Source organism: Dryobates pubescens, chromosome 4 (assembly GCF_014839835.1).
Source record: "Dryobates pubescens isolate bDryPub1 chromosome 4, bDryPub1.pri, whole genome shotgun sequence".
In the NCBI taxonomy this organism is placed as follows: domain Eukaryota; kingdom Metazoa; phylum Chordata; class Aves; order Piciformes; family Picidae; genus Dryobates; species Dryobates pubescens.
Genome location: NC_071615.1, coordinates 16,828,439 through 16,841,119, shown reverse-complemented (window position 1 = coordinate 16,841,119; position 12,681 = coordinate 16,828,439). Strand labels below are relative to the sequence as shown.

The following is a 12,681-nucleotide window of genomic DNA, read 5'->3' as shown; positions in this document are numbered from 1 at the left end:
GTCCCCCCCAGTCCCCACACAAAGGGCTATAACGCTATTCAGCAGCAGCAGCAGTTTACAGAGCGGGCGGATGCCCCCCGCCAGCGCCGCTGCCCCCCTGTCCCCGTGGCACCCACCCCTGCCCGCCGCCCGCCCGTGGTGCCGGGGCCGCGGGCCCGGTGTAGACGTAGCATTGCCCTGCCGTAGAGACGCTAGGCGCGGTCGTTCCTCTTTGCCTTAGGTCCTTCCTTGTCCTCCACCTCTCGTGCAATAATGTAGATACGGGATCCCGGCCGCCCCGGGGAGGGCTCGCCGGGTGGCGCCTCCTGGGGGGTGTGTCTGTCTGTCTGTCCGTCCGGCAGAGGGGTGCCCAGGTGTGATTTCTGTCCCGTGGGGTCGCGGTGTGGGTAGGTCGTTGGGGTCTTCTTTCCTGTTCCCTCAGCTGTCGGTTTGGGCTCTCCCCGCGGGGAGAGGCTGTAGTGTCACAGACGTTACCTCAGTTTGTCACTGTTGAAAAGGATAACAAAACAAACCCGCAAGGGAAACGGCTCAGAAATGACAAAATACACAGTTATAAAAGCAACAAAAATCCTCACTGGCACTGAAGGCTTTCTTTTTTTTTTTTTTTTTTTAATAAAACAAACCTGATGTTGACCTCCCCGGGCTGAGCGTTGGCTGCAGGGAACCTCTCCGGCTTCAGCAGGGGCAGCTGTGCGCTCTGCCCCCGGGCGGGTGAGGAGGGACCTGCGGGGAAACAGCTCCCTGGGAGTGCTGGGGGACAGCCTGCCCTCGCGGCCGAGAACCCAAATGTCCTGGGGGGCACGAGGAAGAGTGTGGCCAGCAGGGCAAGGGAAATTCTCCTGCCCCTCTGCAACAGCTAAAGGAGCTGTGGGGGGCAAGAGGCTGGGGCCAGGCTCTGCTGAGTGCTGCCCAGAGACAGCACAAGGGGCAAGGGGCAGAAAGTGGCAGGCAGGAGGTTGGAGCTGAGCAGGAGGAGAAAGTTGTTTGGGGTGAGGCTGCTGGAGGCCTGGAGCAGGCTGCCCAGAGAGGTTGTGGAGTGTCCTGGTGTGGAGAGCTTCCAACCCCCGCTGGGCATTGTGCTGCTGGGCAGGGTGCTGGGGGTGCCCTGCTGGAGCAGGGGAGTTGGACTGGCTAAGCTCCAGAAGTCTCTTCCAACTGGGTGTCTGGGATTCTATGGTGATTGTAGATTCCAGGGGAGGCTCTACCTGCCTTCACCCTGCCTTGGGTTCAGGGCCCCTCTCCTCCCACCTTCCCCCTGTTCCTCCATGCCCAGCTGCCTTAGCCGCCCCAGGGCAGGAGGGAAGGAAAGCAGAGCAATAGGCCAGGGTGGCAGCACCCATGGGTGGGGACACACTAGCCCCCGCCCTGTCATGCCCGCCCCCGCCCCGCGGTGCAGCCCCCTCCAAACAGGCAGGAGTGCTCCAAACGCATTCCAACCACGTCCGCAGGCTAATTTCAATTTCCTGGCAATTATGCAAATGAATGTGGATTTAATTAGGGGCAGATTTCATTAAAGTCTTCTTGGGGGAAATGACAACAGAGTGGGGGAGAACGAGGAGGAGGGATGAAGGCAGCAGGGATGAAAGCAGTGCCCACCCCGGAAGATAAATAGCTGTAGGGGGTGCCAAGGGGATGGGGTAGGATCCCCTTGGGAGTGGGGCCTTGGGGGGCAGGGGGGGCTCTTTTTGCTCCCTTTCATGCCCCTCCCCCTTGTGCAGGGCTCCACTGTTTGGGCCCGGAGGTGCGTGGGGCAGGATTGAGGCATGGCAGGGGGACAGTGCCCGGGACGGACCCTGGAAGATGCAGCAGCAGCAGCAGCTCCGACCTTGCTGCGGGGCTGCGGGGCTGCGGGCAGCAGGCAGCGCGCTCCGGTTCCTCCCCGAGCTCCGCAGCGGAGGCTGCCGGCTCCCCTCCCGGCTCCCCTCCCCTCGGCGCGGCCGCAGCGCTGCTTTGACACGGGATCGGTACCATTTTCTTTTTTCTCTCTTGCCCAGCTAAAAATACAGCTTTGGCCTCGCCGAAAGGTCTAGGAAATCAGTGTCATTGTCACCAGGCGCTGGCTGGAAGGACCCTCCCCCTCGCCGCTCGCCGGCAGAGAAGGAGCCGCTGCCATTTGCGGTCTCCGAAGGCAGCCGCTCGGCTCCGTCAGCGGCGCTGCCGCTAATTCAGAGGGAAGCAGCTAATTTTAGCCCAGCGAGCTCGGCGTGCTGAGAGCCGGCAGCGGGGCGGCAGCCTGGCTCCAGGTGGAACCTTCAGACCCCAAAGCTGTAGCAAAGGCCCTTCCTGGCTGGCAAAGCCACTGCGACCCCGGCAAAGCCATTCCCTACCTGACAAGTCTGTTCCCCTTCCTGCAAAGCCATTCCCTGCCTGGCAAAGCCATTCCCTTCCCCATAAAGTCATCCCCTGCCTGATAAAGCCATCACCTAGCACCTCCTCTCTGCTCTTGCCCCCCAGCTTGGCCAGGAGCCACCCCACGGCTTTGGCCACTGCTCTTGGGCAGTCCCTGAGTGCTGCTGGAGTGCTGGACCCCATGGCTGACTGCGGAGTGAGGCAATGGGGGACCAGGAGTGAAGGCACTGAGGGGATGGAGCAGGTCCAGAGAAGGGCAACAAAGCTGGGGAAGGGTCTGGAGAACAGGGCTGGGGAGGAGCAGCTGAGTAGAATAGAATAGAATAGAATAGAATAGAATAGAATAGAATAGAATAGAATAGAATAGAATAGACCAGGTTGGAAGAGACCTTCAAGATCATTGTGTCCAATCTATCATCCAACACCACCCAATCAATAGAATAGAACAGTAGAATAAACCAGGTTGGAAAAGACCTTTGAGGTCATCGAGTCCAACCTATCACCCAACACCATCTGATCAACTAAACCATGGCAGCAAGCACCCCATGCAGTGCTGGGGCTGCTGAGCCTGGAGAAGAGGAAGCTGAGGGAGACCTCATTGCTCCCTGCAGCTCCCTGAGAGGAGGCTGGAGCCAGGTGGGGGTTGGGCTCTGCTCTCTAGTCTCAAGTGACAGAAGGAGAGGCAATGGCCTGAAACTGTGCCAGGGGAGGGTTAGGTTGGAGAGGAGGCAAAATGTCTTTGCTGCAAGAATGGTCAGGGACTGGCAGAGGCTGCCCAGGGAGGTGGTGGAGTCCCTGTTCCTGGAGGTGTTCAAGAAAGAAAGGTGTGGCCATGGCGCCTGGGGCCAAGGTTTGGTGGCCATGCTGGGGTTGGGTTGGAGCAGCTTGGAGAGCTTCTGCAATCCAAACAGTTCTATGATTCTAAGGCTGTGTGGGTGCTGAATATGGGGTGGGTGCTGCCGGTCCAGCCCTACCAGCATCCCATAAAACCAGATCCTGCCAAGCTGGGAAGCCAGGAGGGCCTGGCCATGGCTCTGGGCCGAGCCTGTCCACCTCCGATTTCACCCAGCCCTCGGTTTCTGCAGCTGGATTTTGCCTGGTTTTGCACAGAGATGCTGAGTGAGCTGCTGCAGCCCCAGTGAAAATACTGGAGGTTGAGAGTAAAAATAACTGTGAATGATCCACTGGCTGGGAACACCGATGATCAATGCCAAGCTGGCATCACAGGAACCCCACCCAGCCCCAAACAGCCCTTTAAAAGGAAACATTTTGCCACCGAGCTGCTGCTGGAGCTCCCGTGAAAACTCAGGAGGGGCTGCAGGGTGAGGATGTGTCCTGAGCCAGGAGTGCAGGGCCTGGGGTGGAGCTGCAGGGGGGCACAGGAGCCTGGCATGGGCACAGCCTTCATTTCATGCTCTACTTGGGGCTGCTCTGCTCCTGGGAGTGTCCCAAAATAGCGATGGAGCGGAGCCGGGAGGTGGGAGGCAGCTCCTGGGCGACGCTGGCCCAGCTCCGCCGGGGGGCTGCTGCCCGGGGGGTCTGTGTGGATGCACACAAGGGCATCCTGCTGCCCTTTCTGCTGTGGCTCAGGCTCGTCTTCTGCCTGTCCTTCCTGCAGGGCCTCCCTGCTGTCTGTGGGTCCAGCTGCCAGGGATGATGGGCAGACGTCAGTCAAACCCTGGCAGGTGCCGAGGGTCCTTGCAGGCATGCTGCTAGAGCCAGGCAGCAGACGCTGTCCCAAGGTGGGGAAAAGTCTGCCCCTGTGCCAGGAGGGATGGTTCAGCAGGGCCTCAGCTGGTGGCAGAAGGGAGAGGTGACCTTGAGTGACAGCTGCAGCCACTTTGGGACAGACTGAGAGCAGAGCTGGCTGCATCTCCATCCCCTCCCACCCCTCACAGCCCATCTCCCAGGCAGGGCCCTGCTCCATCAGCATCCTGCAGGGAATGGCTTTGGGCCAGGCTCTGCCAGGTGCCTTTACTCCAGCCTCAGCCATCCCCCCCGGTTCTATCAGAGGGCAAGAGGCTGCTGGTGCCTCCCACCTGGCTGCCTGCACCCTGCAGGGCCTTTGGGAGCATTTTGTCACCCAAAGGTGTCTCTTCCCATGGAAATCTTGGTGCTTTCCCCTGGGTCTTTGAGCTGGCCGCTGGGGGGGGTGGTGTGTGTCAGCGGGGGCAGGAGGAGGGGTGACTACAGCTTTGGGGTGCAGGGAGGTGGTAGGAGCCAGGGGAGGTGCCAGGAGCACCCCCAGCCCTGCAGACCTCCCCAGCCACCCAAACGGTTGGGTTACAGCTCGGCAGCCCTCCCGTGTTGCCATGGCAACTGCAGCATCCCAGCTTGGCAAGGACAGGAGGGAGAGCTCTGCCATCACTGCCTTGCCAGGACATGGATCAGAGTGCTGGGACATGGCTCAGGATGCTGGGACACAGCTCAGGATGGCTGGGGCATGGCTCAGGATGTCAGGATACAGCTGCAGCACCCCTGCCTCAGACCCAGCTGCCAGCTCTGGGTGCCAGGGGCAGCACCTCAAGCCCAGGGCTGAGCCTAACTTGCTGTTAGTGTCAGCTCCTAGGTGCTGGTCCCTGATCCTCCTAATTTAAATCTTCCTTCATAGTCCTCTGAAGGCCACAGGGCTGGCAGCAGTGGGGACAGGAGAGGCTCTGCCCATCCCAACCCCCTTGGCAGCGAGGCAGTGTGTGCTGTAACCCAGCTGATGCTCAGCTTTGCTGCCTGCTCCAGCTCCCCCAGCTAGACACAGTGTCCCCAGGCTGCCCCAAAGCCCTCCTTTCCCTCCTCTACATCACAGACCCTGCTCCCCCAGCTGCCCCAGGTTTGGGGGTAGCAGAGCCACTGGTGTCTGTGGTACAGCATTGCCCCACTTCAGTCAGAGCATTACCCCAGGCATCATCTCAGCAGCCTCACAAGACCTCAGCTCAGCTTGAGGAGCCCTGGAGCTGAGCCCTTGCTGACACTGGCAGCACCAGGCTGGGGAGAAAAGGGAAGCTCCTGGCCCAGAGACTGCTTTGAGAAGCATTAATTAACAGAGGCCTTAATGACCAGTGAGGCAGCCACGAACGGAGCCCAACCTGTCACTCACCCATGGCACCTTGGGGAGGGAAGGCAGCCAGGACATGTCTGCTGCATGCTCAGGATGGAAGGCAACCACCTTGCAGGCCTGGAGACACCACACTGGAACAGCTCTTCAGGAGAAGAGGTCTGGCCAGGGAGTGTGCCTCACCCCTCTGCCATCCTGGGGGGTGATGTACAAAGTCCCCCCCGTGCTGGTGTGCAGGCAGGTGGAGGAATTGGGGTCACTCTTGTGCCTCAGGGCTGCAGCTGGGTCAGGACATGAGGATGAAGCAAGACCAGTATGGAAGAGAGGGACAAGGTCACAGCCTCACAGACTGCATTGGGCTGGAAGGGAGCCTCCAAGGGCCTCCTGTCCCAGCCCCTGCAGGCAGCAGGGACAGCTCCAGCCAGAGCAGGCTGCCCAGGGACACAGCCAGGCTGAGCTTCGATGGCTCCAGGGATGAGGCCTCAAGCACCTCCCTGGGCAGCCTGTGCCAGAGTCTCCCCAGCCTCCCTGTGCAGAGCTCCCTCCTGGTGTCCAACCTAACTCTGCCCTGCTCCAGCTCCAAACCATTGCCTCAGGTCCTGTCCCCACAGCCCCTTCTGAGCAGTCCCTCCCAGCCTGCCTGCAGCTGCCCTGCAGATATTGAACTGCAGCTCTGAGGTCTCCCTGCAGCCTTCTCCTCTCCAGGCTGCACAGCCCCAACTCTCCCAGCCTGGCCCCACAGGGGAGGTTCAGCAGCCTCTGATCATCTCTGTGGCCTCCTCTGGCCCCTCTCCAGCAGCTCCAGGTCTCTCTTGTGCTGGGGGCTCCATATCTGGCCTCAGCCCTGCAGGTGAGGTCTCCCAGAGCAGAGCAGAGAGGCAGGATCTCTCCAACTCTGGTGGATGGATGGGTGGATGGGTGGATGGATGGATGGGTGGATGGGTGGATGGATGGATGGGTGGATGGATGGATGGGTGGTTGGGTGGATGGATGGCAACATACACACCCCCTGACCGTGCAGGTAAGCTCCTGAGTAGCCTCTGCAGTACCAGCAGCCCCAGCCTGACCCTGCTCCAGGTGAAACCACCAAGACAGAGCTTCTGCCCTGCTTTTATGGAGCAAAGTGGCTGCTGTGTGGGACAAGGCCTGGTGCTGCTGTTGGATGGTGGCCATGCTGGGGCCTAGGAACCTCACAGAAGGCTGTGCCATTGCCAGTGTTCTGTGTGACCCAGTTGGAGCAGCTCAGTGAGCTCCTCAGCTCCGGGCTGGAAGTACTGCTCTGGGCAGCTCTGTTCCCCACCATGAGGCATTCTGGCCCCTCCATCAAAGCTCCTGCAGACAAACCACCCTTTGTGCTCTTCCTGACCACTCTGTGTGCTCCTCCTGACCCCCCTTTGTGCTCCTTCAGCTGCCCTCACTGGGGCACTGCCAAGTACCAACTAATGAGCAGCTCCTGCTGTGAGAGGCCCGGAGGTGGTGCCCCAGGACGGTGAAGATCAAGGAATGGAGAAGGGCTACTGCCTGTACCATAGGACAGAGCTGGGACTAGAGCCCAGGTCCTGCTTCTTCCCCAGGAAGAGGATGGGGAGGCACCCACTTCCCCCAGGAGAGCCCAGCTACCACCTCTGCCACATCAGAGGATCTCAGGCTGGTTTGGAAGCAACCTTGGAGATCATCTGTTTCCAGCTGCCCTGCAGTGAGCAGGGACAGCTCAACATCAAACCTTCTAGATGCAGAAGTGCCTGGACATCCAACAGTGGTGACTCTCAGCCAAGAGAGATGTGCCTGTGGCTATGCCATCTAGAGAGAGGGGTACAGATTTCTGAGCATGGGGAGTGTGCAGAGCACGAGTCTGGACAGGACCCTCCAAGGGCATCCTGCCCAGCCCCTGCACTCAGCAGGGACAGCTCCAACCAGAGCAGGCTGCCCAGGGACACAGCCAGGCTGACCTTCAATGGCTCCAGGGATGAGGCCTCAAGCACCTCCCAGGGCAGCCTGTGCCAGGGTCTCCCCAGCCTCACTGTGCAGAACTTCCTCCTGATGTCCAACCTGCTGCCGCTCAAAGGATCCAGCCTGGTGAGGATGATTGATCCGGGAAGAGCTCCATCAGGGCCTTCAGCTCCTCCAGCTTCCCCAGCTGGCCATGGGCCTCTGGAGAGGAAAAGCAGTGCCCAGGTGCTAGGCCATGCACGTGGAGCTGAGCAGAGCCTGCTGGCTGTGCACTGGTGCTGCAGGCTGCAGGGCTGAGCGGGGCTGGGAGCCTGGCCTGGGGCCCTGCAGGCTCTGTGAGCACAGGGCTGCAGCAGGAACAGCTCCCCTGGGGGAGTGAAAAGGTGAAGGAAAAAAGAACCAGAGCTCTTCTGGCCCCATGCTGGTGCTGGGGGGGTGCTTCACTTCCAGGTGTTCCCTGCTCTCAGATCTGCTGAACACAGCAGCAGTAAGGTGGAAGAGGAACATCAAAGTGATGCAGCCACGAGGTTTGCTCTGTGGGGACTCATTTGATCTTGGCTTTTCCCTTGTCAGTTTAATTTCTGAGGGATGATGTGGAAGAAAGAGGCAGGTCTGGCCTCATTACAAAGCCTCTGATCAGTCTGCACTGGTGGCTGAAAGAGGGTCAGCAGGGGGGTGTCACCCCCCTCTTCTGGGGGTGGCTGGGTGTTGCCTTTGAGCTAGGGCTGCCTGGAGAAGGGCACTGCCAGCTGTGCTGGCTCTCACTGCTCCATGGCAGAGAGGAGACATCAGCTGCCAGGTCTGCTCCTCCACCTGGGAACTGCATGACCATGGCCCTGCTATGGTCTCCTGGGAAGGCAAGCGTTGTGATCCTGGTCCTGGTCCTTGTCTGCTCAGCTGGCTTGACAGCAGTGTCCTGCTGCTGCTGGTGGCAGCCAGGTCACAGTGTCTAGGACGAGCTCAGAATTAGTTAAATCACGGAGTCATGGACTGCTTTGGGCTGGAAGGCACCTTCCAAGCTCATCCAGTGCAAGCCCTGCAGCCAGCAGGGACAGCTGCAGCCACCCCAGGCTGCTCCCAGCCCCAACCAGCCTGCCCTGCACTGCTGCCAGCCATGGGGCAGCTTCCAGCTCTCTGGGCAGCCTGGCACAGGCTCTCCCCACCCTCAGCACCAAACCTTTCTCCCTTCTCTCCACTCTCAGTCTCCCTCTTGCAGTTCCAACCATCCCCCCTTGGCCTGCCCCAACAGGCCCTGCTCAGCAGTCTGTCCCCAGCTCTCTTCTGGCCTCTTGCAGCACTGCAAGGCCACCAGGAGGTCTCCCTGGAGCCTTCTCCTCTCCAGGCTGCACAACCCCAACCCTCCCAGCCTGGCCTCCCAGCAGAGGGCTTCCAGCCTCCCAGCACTGCTGTGGCCTCCTCTGGCCCTGCTCCAGCAGCTCCCTGGCTGTGCTGAGGGCTCCAGAGCTGCCCCAGCACTGCAGGGGAGGTCTCAGCTCTCCCAAGCTCTTCGCCACGGTGCTGCTCTCCAGCCCTTCACCCCCAGCCTGGGTTGATACCCAGGGGTTGCCCTGACCCAGGTGGAGCACCTTGATCCTGGCCTTGGTGATCCTCATGGAGTTCTCACGGTGCCCCTTTCTCCAGCTTGCCCTTTGGATCCATCCCATCCCTCTGCGTGCTGCATGTGGCCCCAGTGCTGGCTCACAGCAGCGAGCTCTGCCCGGGCTGGGAGCTGCTCTGCACCCCAATCGTTGCCCTGTGGGAGGGAGGTGGTGATGGGAGCGGAGCAGAGGGCACTGTGCTGCCAGCTCTGCTCTGGCAGGCCCCTAAGGAGTTAACTCCAAGTGCCACCTCCGGCATTCTCTCTCCGGCAGCCGGCAGGCTGACACCGGCGGCGGAACAATGCCGCGTTCTGAGGAGCTCTGGCTTTGCAGCAGAGGGGAGGCACAGGAGGGTGGGGAATTAAAACTGCTCTGCATAATTTTTAATCTAAATTCCATTCCTTTTCTTTTCTTCCTCCAGGAAGCCAACAATCTAGGGGGCTTTGTCCTCAATTCCTTGCTTTCATAATCGAAATGAATTGTTTGCAAGTCGGAGCCAGCTGCAGAGATGGGCAATCTGGGATCAAATCTGCCTTCCTCCTGGTTGGAGCAGTCATTAATTTGTTCCTCAGCCCTGATCAGCTAATCCCAGCTGCCTCGGGGTGCTTTGCAGGGAGAAAGTGCAGACTGTGAGCTGCAGCTCCCTAGGACGGAGCGAGGGTGAGGGGCTGCGTCCCGCGGGGGCTGTGGTGCTCCTGCTCCTGGGCTCCCGGGAGGGAGCAGCTCCGAGCAGGAAGGGCTGGGAGGTTATTTCTGGAATCCTGGGAGGTGCCAGAGGGTGATGCTTTGCCCTGCTCTGCACAGGGCAGGCTCCTGGGGCTGGGGCTGATCCGCTGGGTGTGAAACGGGAGCGGAAGGCAGGGCAGCAGCCCCTGGCCCGCTGCTCTCTGGGCGCTGCCCTGTTCCTCATTCACAGCTGGGAAACTGAGGCACGGGGGCTGGTGTGCAGCTGGATGAAGCTCAGCGAGAACAAAGCTCAGCAGATGGTCTGCAAGGAGAATCATAGGATGGTTTGCACTGGAAAAGCCCTCCAGACCCATCCAGCCCAACCAGCAACCCAACCCCGCCTTGGCCACCAAACCGTGGCCCCAGGTGCCGTGGCCGCACAGTTCTGGAACACCTCCAGGGCTGGGGACTCCACCACCTCCCTGGGCAATACATCCTGGTGCTGGGTGCCCATTGTGCCAGGCCCTGGTTTATCTCTCAGGGCTGCAACTCCCCAGCAAAGCTCAGAGACCTCCTGCCTGTTGGCAAGCCCGGGTGGGACCTGATATGGGATGAAGACAACAATGGACAGCTGCATATCAAAGGAGAAGACTCAGTTAGCAGCAGTGGTGCAAGAATGTCAGGGAATTGCTTAGCCTGCTCGATTTTCCCTATACAAACTGCTTGTTCTGTGCCAAGAGAGGAGTCCTGCTGCACCAGCAAGGAGTCCCTGCATGCATTCCGACAAGGGACCTCTGGAGATCATTGAGTCCAACCCCCCCTGCTCCAGCAGGGTCACCCAGGAACACGTCCAGAGGGGGCTGGAAGCTCTCCAGAGAAGGAGACTCCACAGCCTCTCTGGGCAGCCTGCTCCAGGCCTCCAGCAGCCTCACACCAAGCAACCATCTCCTCCCGCCAAGGTGGAGCTTCCTGGGTTCCAGTTTGTGTCCAGGGCGTCGCCAGTGAGAGCAGCAGGCAGCTGTGCCCCGGAGGGTGCCTGGGGTGAGCGCAAGGAGCAGCTAAGTAGGACACTGCCAGCGCTCCAGGCACATTACTGCCGCGCTTGGGAGCCGCGGAGGGAGGTGAAACGAATGAGAAGACAAAGACCCAGCCCCAGCGGCCGGGGAATTCGGTCTGCGGAAGCAGCGTTTGGACGGAGAGCCGCTGAAGGAGAGGCTGAGGAGCTGCCTGCAGGGAAGGGACCTGTGAGGCCAGCAGCAGCACACCGGCGAGCCCCCAGCACCCTGCCCAACTCGCCTGAGCCCTCGGAGCTGTGAGGAGTGGGCTCACAGGCGGCTGGGCATCGGCTCCGCTGAGCGGCGTGGGGAGCTCACATCGTGTGCAGGCAGCCCCCAGGCAGCTGGCAGGAGGACAGCAGTGAACACTCACCCCTGTGTTCACCTAACTTTACTGCCTGAGGCTTTCCCAGCCAGAAGAATGCTCCAACCCTTGCTTGGGGACACAGGCAGATTGTCCACCAGGAACCACTGCTCTGGCTGAGTAAGGTTTGCTCTTGGCTGCTGCTCCTTCCTCCCCCCGCTCTCCTTGACCTCACTGATGCTCAGAGCATACTCCAGACTCGGTGTTTTAATGCCAAACAGGAGTCAGAACTCTCAGAGGGCAGGAGTCCCCCGTGTGTGCCCGTCTGCAGTGCCGTCCAGGCTGCCTGGGGCCCTGCCTAGAGGTCCTGGCACTGTGCAGCGGGTGCTGTGCGGTGCCAGGGAGTCGCAAAGGCAGCAGAGCAGCGATTCAGCCTGGGGAGAAGAGAAGGAAAGGGCTGGGGGGGAGCTGTGAGCTGACAGGAACCTCTTAGCAGAGGCAGCTTCTTGTGTGTGCTGCAGGGAGGCAGCAGTGAGGGCTCTGGCCAGGCTGAATTGATGCCAGCATGGAGGTGGGAAAGTGCCCCACAGCAGGGACATCTCTGCTGGCTGTGACCCCTGCTGAGCCAGCTCAGGAGCCACAGCTTTAAGGCACTGAAGAAAACCAACAACATGAAAAGTTCCAAGTGTACAGCCTGGAGAAGAGGAGGCTGAGGGAGACCTCCTTGCTCTCTGCAGCTCCCTGAGAGGAGGCTGCAGCCAGCTGGGGCTTGGGCTCTGCTCCCAAGGAACAAGGGACAGGACAAGAGGCAATGGCCTCAAGCTGCCCCAGGGGAGGCTTAGACACAAGAAGAAACTTCTTCACTGGAAGGGTTCTCAGTGCCTGTCCCAGGCTGCCCAGGGAGGTGGTGGCATCCCCATCCCTGGAGGTGTTTCCCAGAGGCAGAGCTGTGGTGCTGAGGGCCATGGCTCAGCCCCATCCTGAGCAGAGTCAGATGTGGTTGGGTGGGAGGAGCTGAAAGGGCTTTGCCAGCCAAACCATTCTGAGATTCTCTGGTGGGCCATCTCCACCCCTGCCCTGGCTGCTCTACCTCTCCTGCCCCAAGCTCTCTCCTGTGCAGCTCCTTGGCATGGCTGCTTGATGATGGGGAGCCAGCTGGGTCCCCAGGGCGTGGGGACAGGCTGTAACTCTGCCTGTGCTCCATGTGCTCCATGTTCTGTGTGCTGTGTTGAGAGCCCACCCCACACAGCCCTCCTCCTGCCAGCTCTCTGCCTCTCCCCACAGGGTTTAGGTCTTTTCTCAGGACTCCAGCTCTGCTGCCTCCTGCTGAGGAGCTCAGGGTCAATCCAGGAGCGTCTGGGATGCGTTTTCCCTGTGCTGCTGTGCTCCAGCCCCAGGCTTCAGCTATCTCTGCAGGGAAGAGGTGCTCCAGGGCCCTGGAAGGGCAGAGGGATTGGTGCTGCTCATGGGGCTGGAGCTTGGTGCTCCCTTGCCTGGGATGAGCCATGGAGCAAGCACTCAGATCCCTGCAGTGCCTGATGGCTTCACTTCTTTTTCATTTGGATCTGGGCTTCTGGCTCTCTACACCTCCCTGAAAGGAGGCTGGGGTCAGGCTGGTGTTGGTCTCTTCTCCCAAGTAACCAGCAACAGGGTGAGAGGCAATGGCCTGAAATTGTGCCAGGAGAGGGCTAGGCTGGAGATGAGGAA

The 12,681-nt window shown here is 60.4% G+C and overlaps 1 protein-coding gene across 1 annotated transcript in view; it reads right to left on the bottom strand.

Moving 5' to 3' along the window:
- Positions 1 to 191: 191 nt before the first annotated feature.
- Positions 192 to 12,681, bottom strand: part of DNAAF8 (dynein axonemal assembly factor 8) — a 111,781-nt gene continuing 99,291 nt past the window's right edge. Inside the window, 3 exon segments of the mRNA XM_054161256.1 lie at positions 192 to 453; positions 624 to 723; positions 2,051 to 2,160. Coding sequence (XP_054017231.1) covers positions 192 to 453; positions 624 to 723; positions 2,051 to 2,160 — 472 coding nt within the window.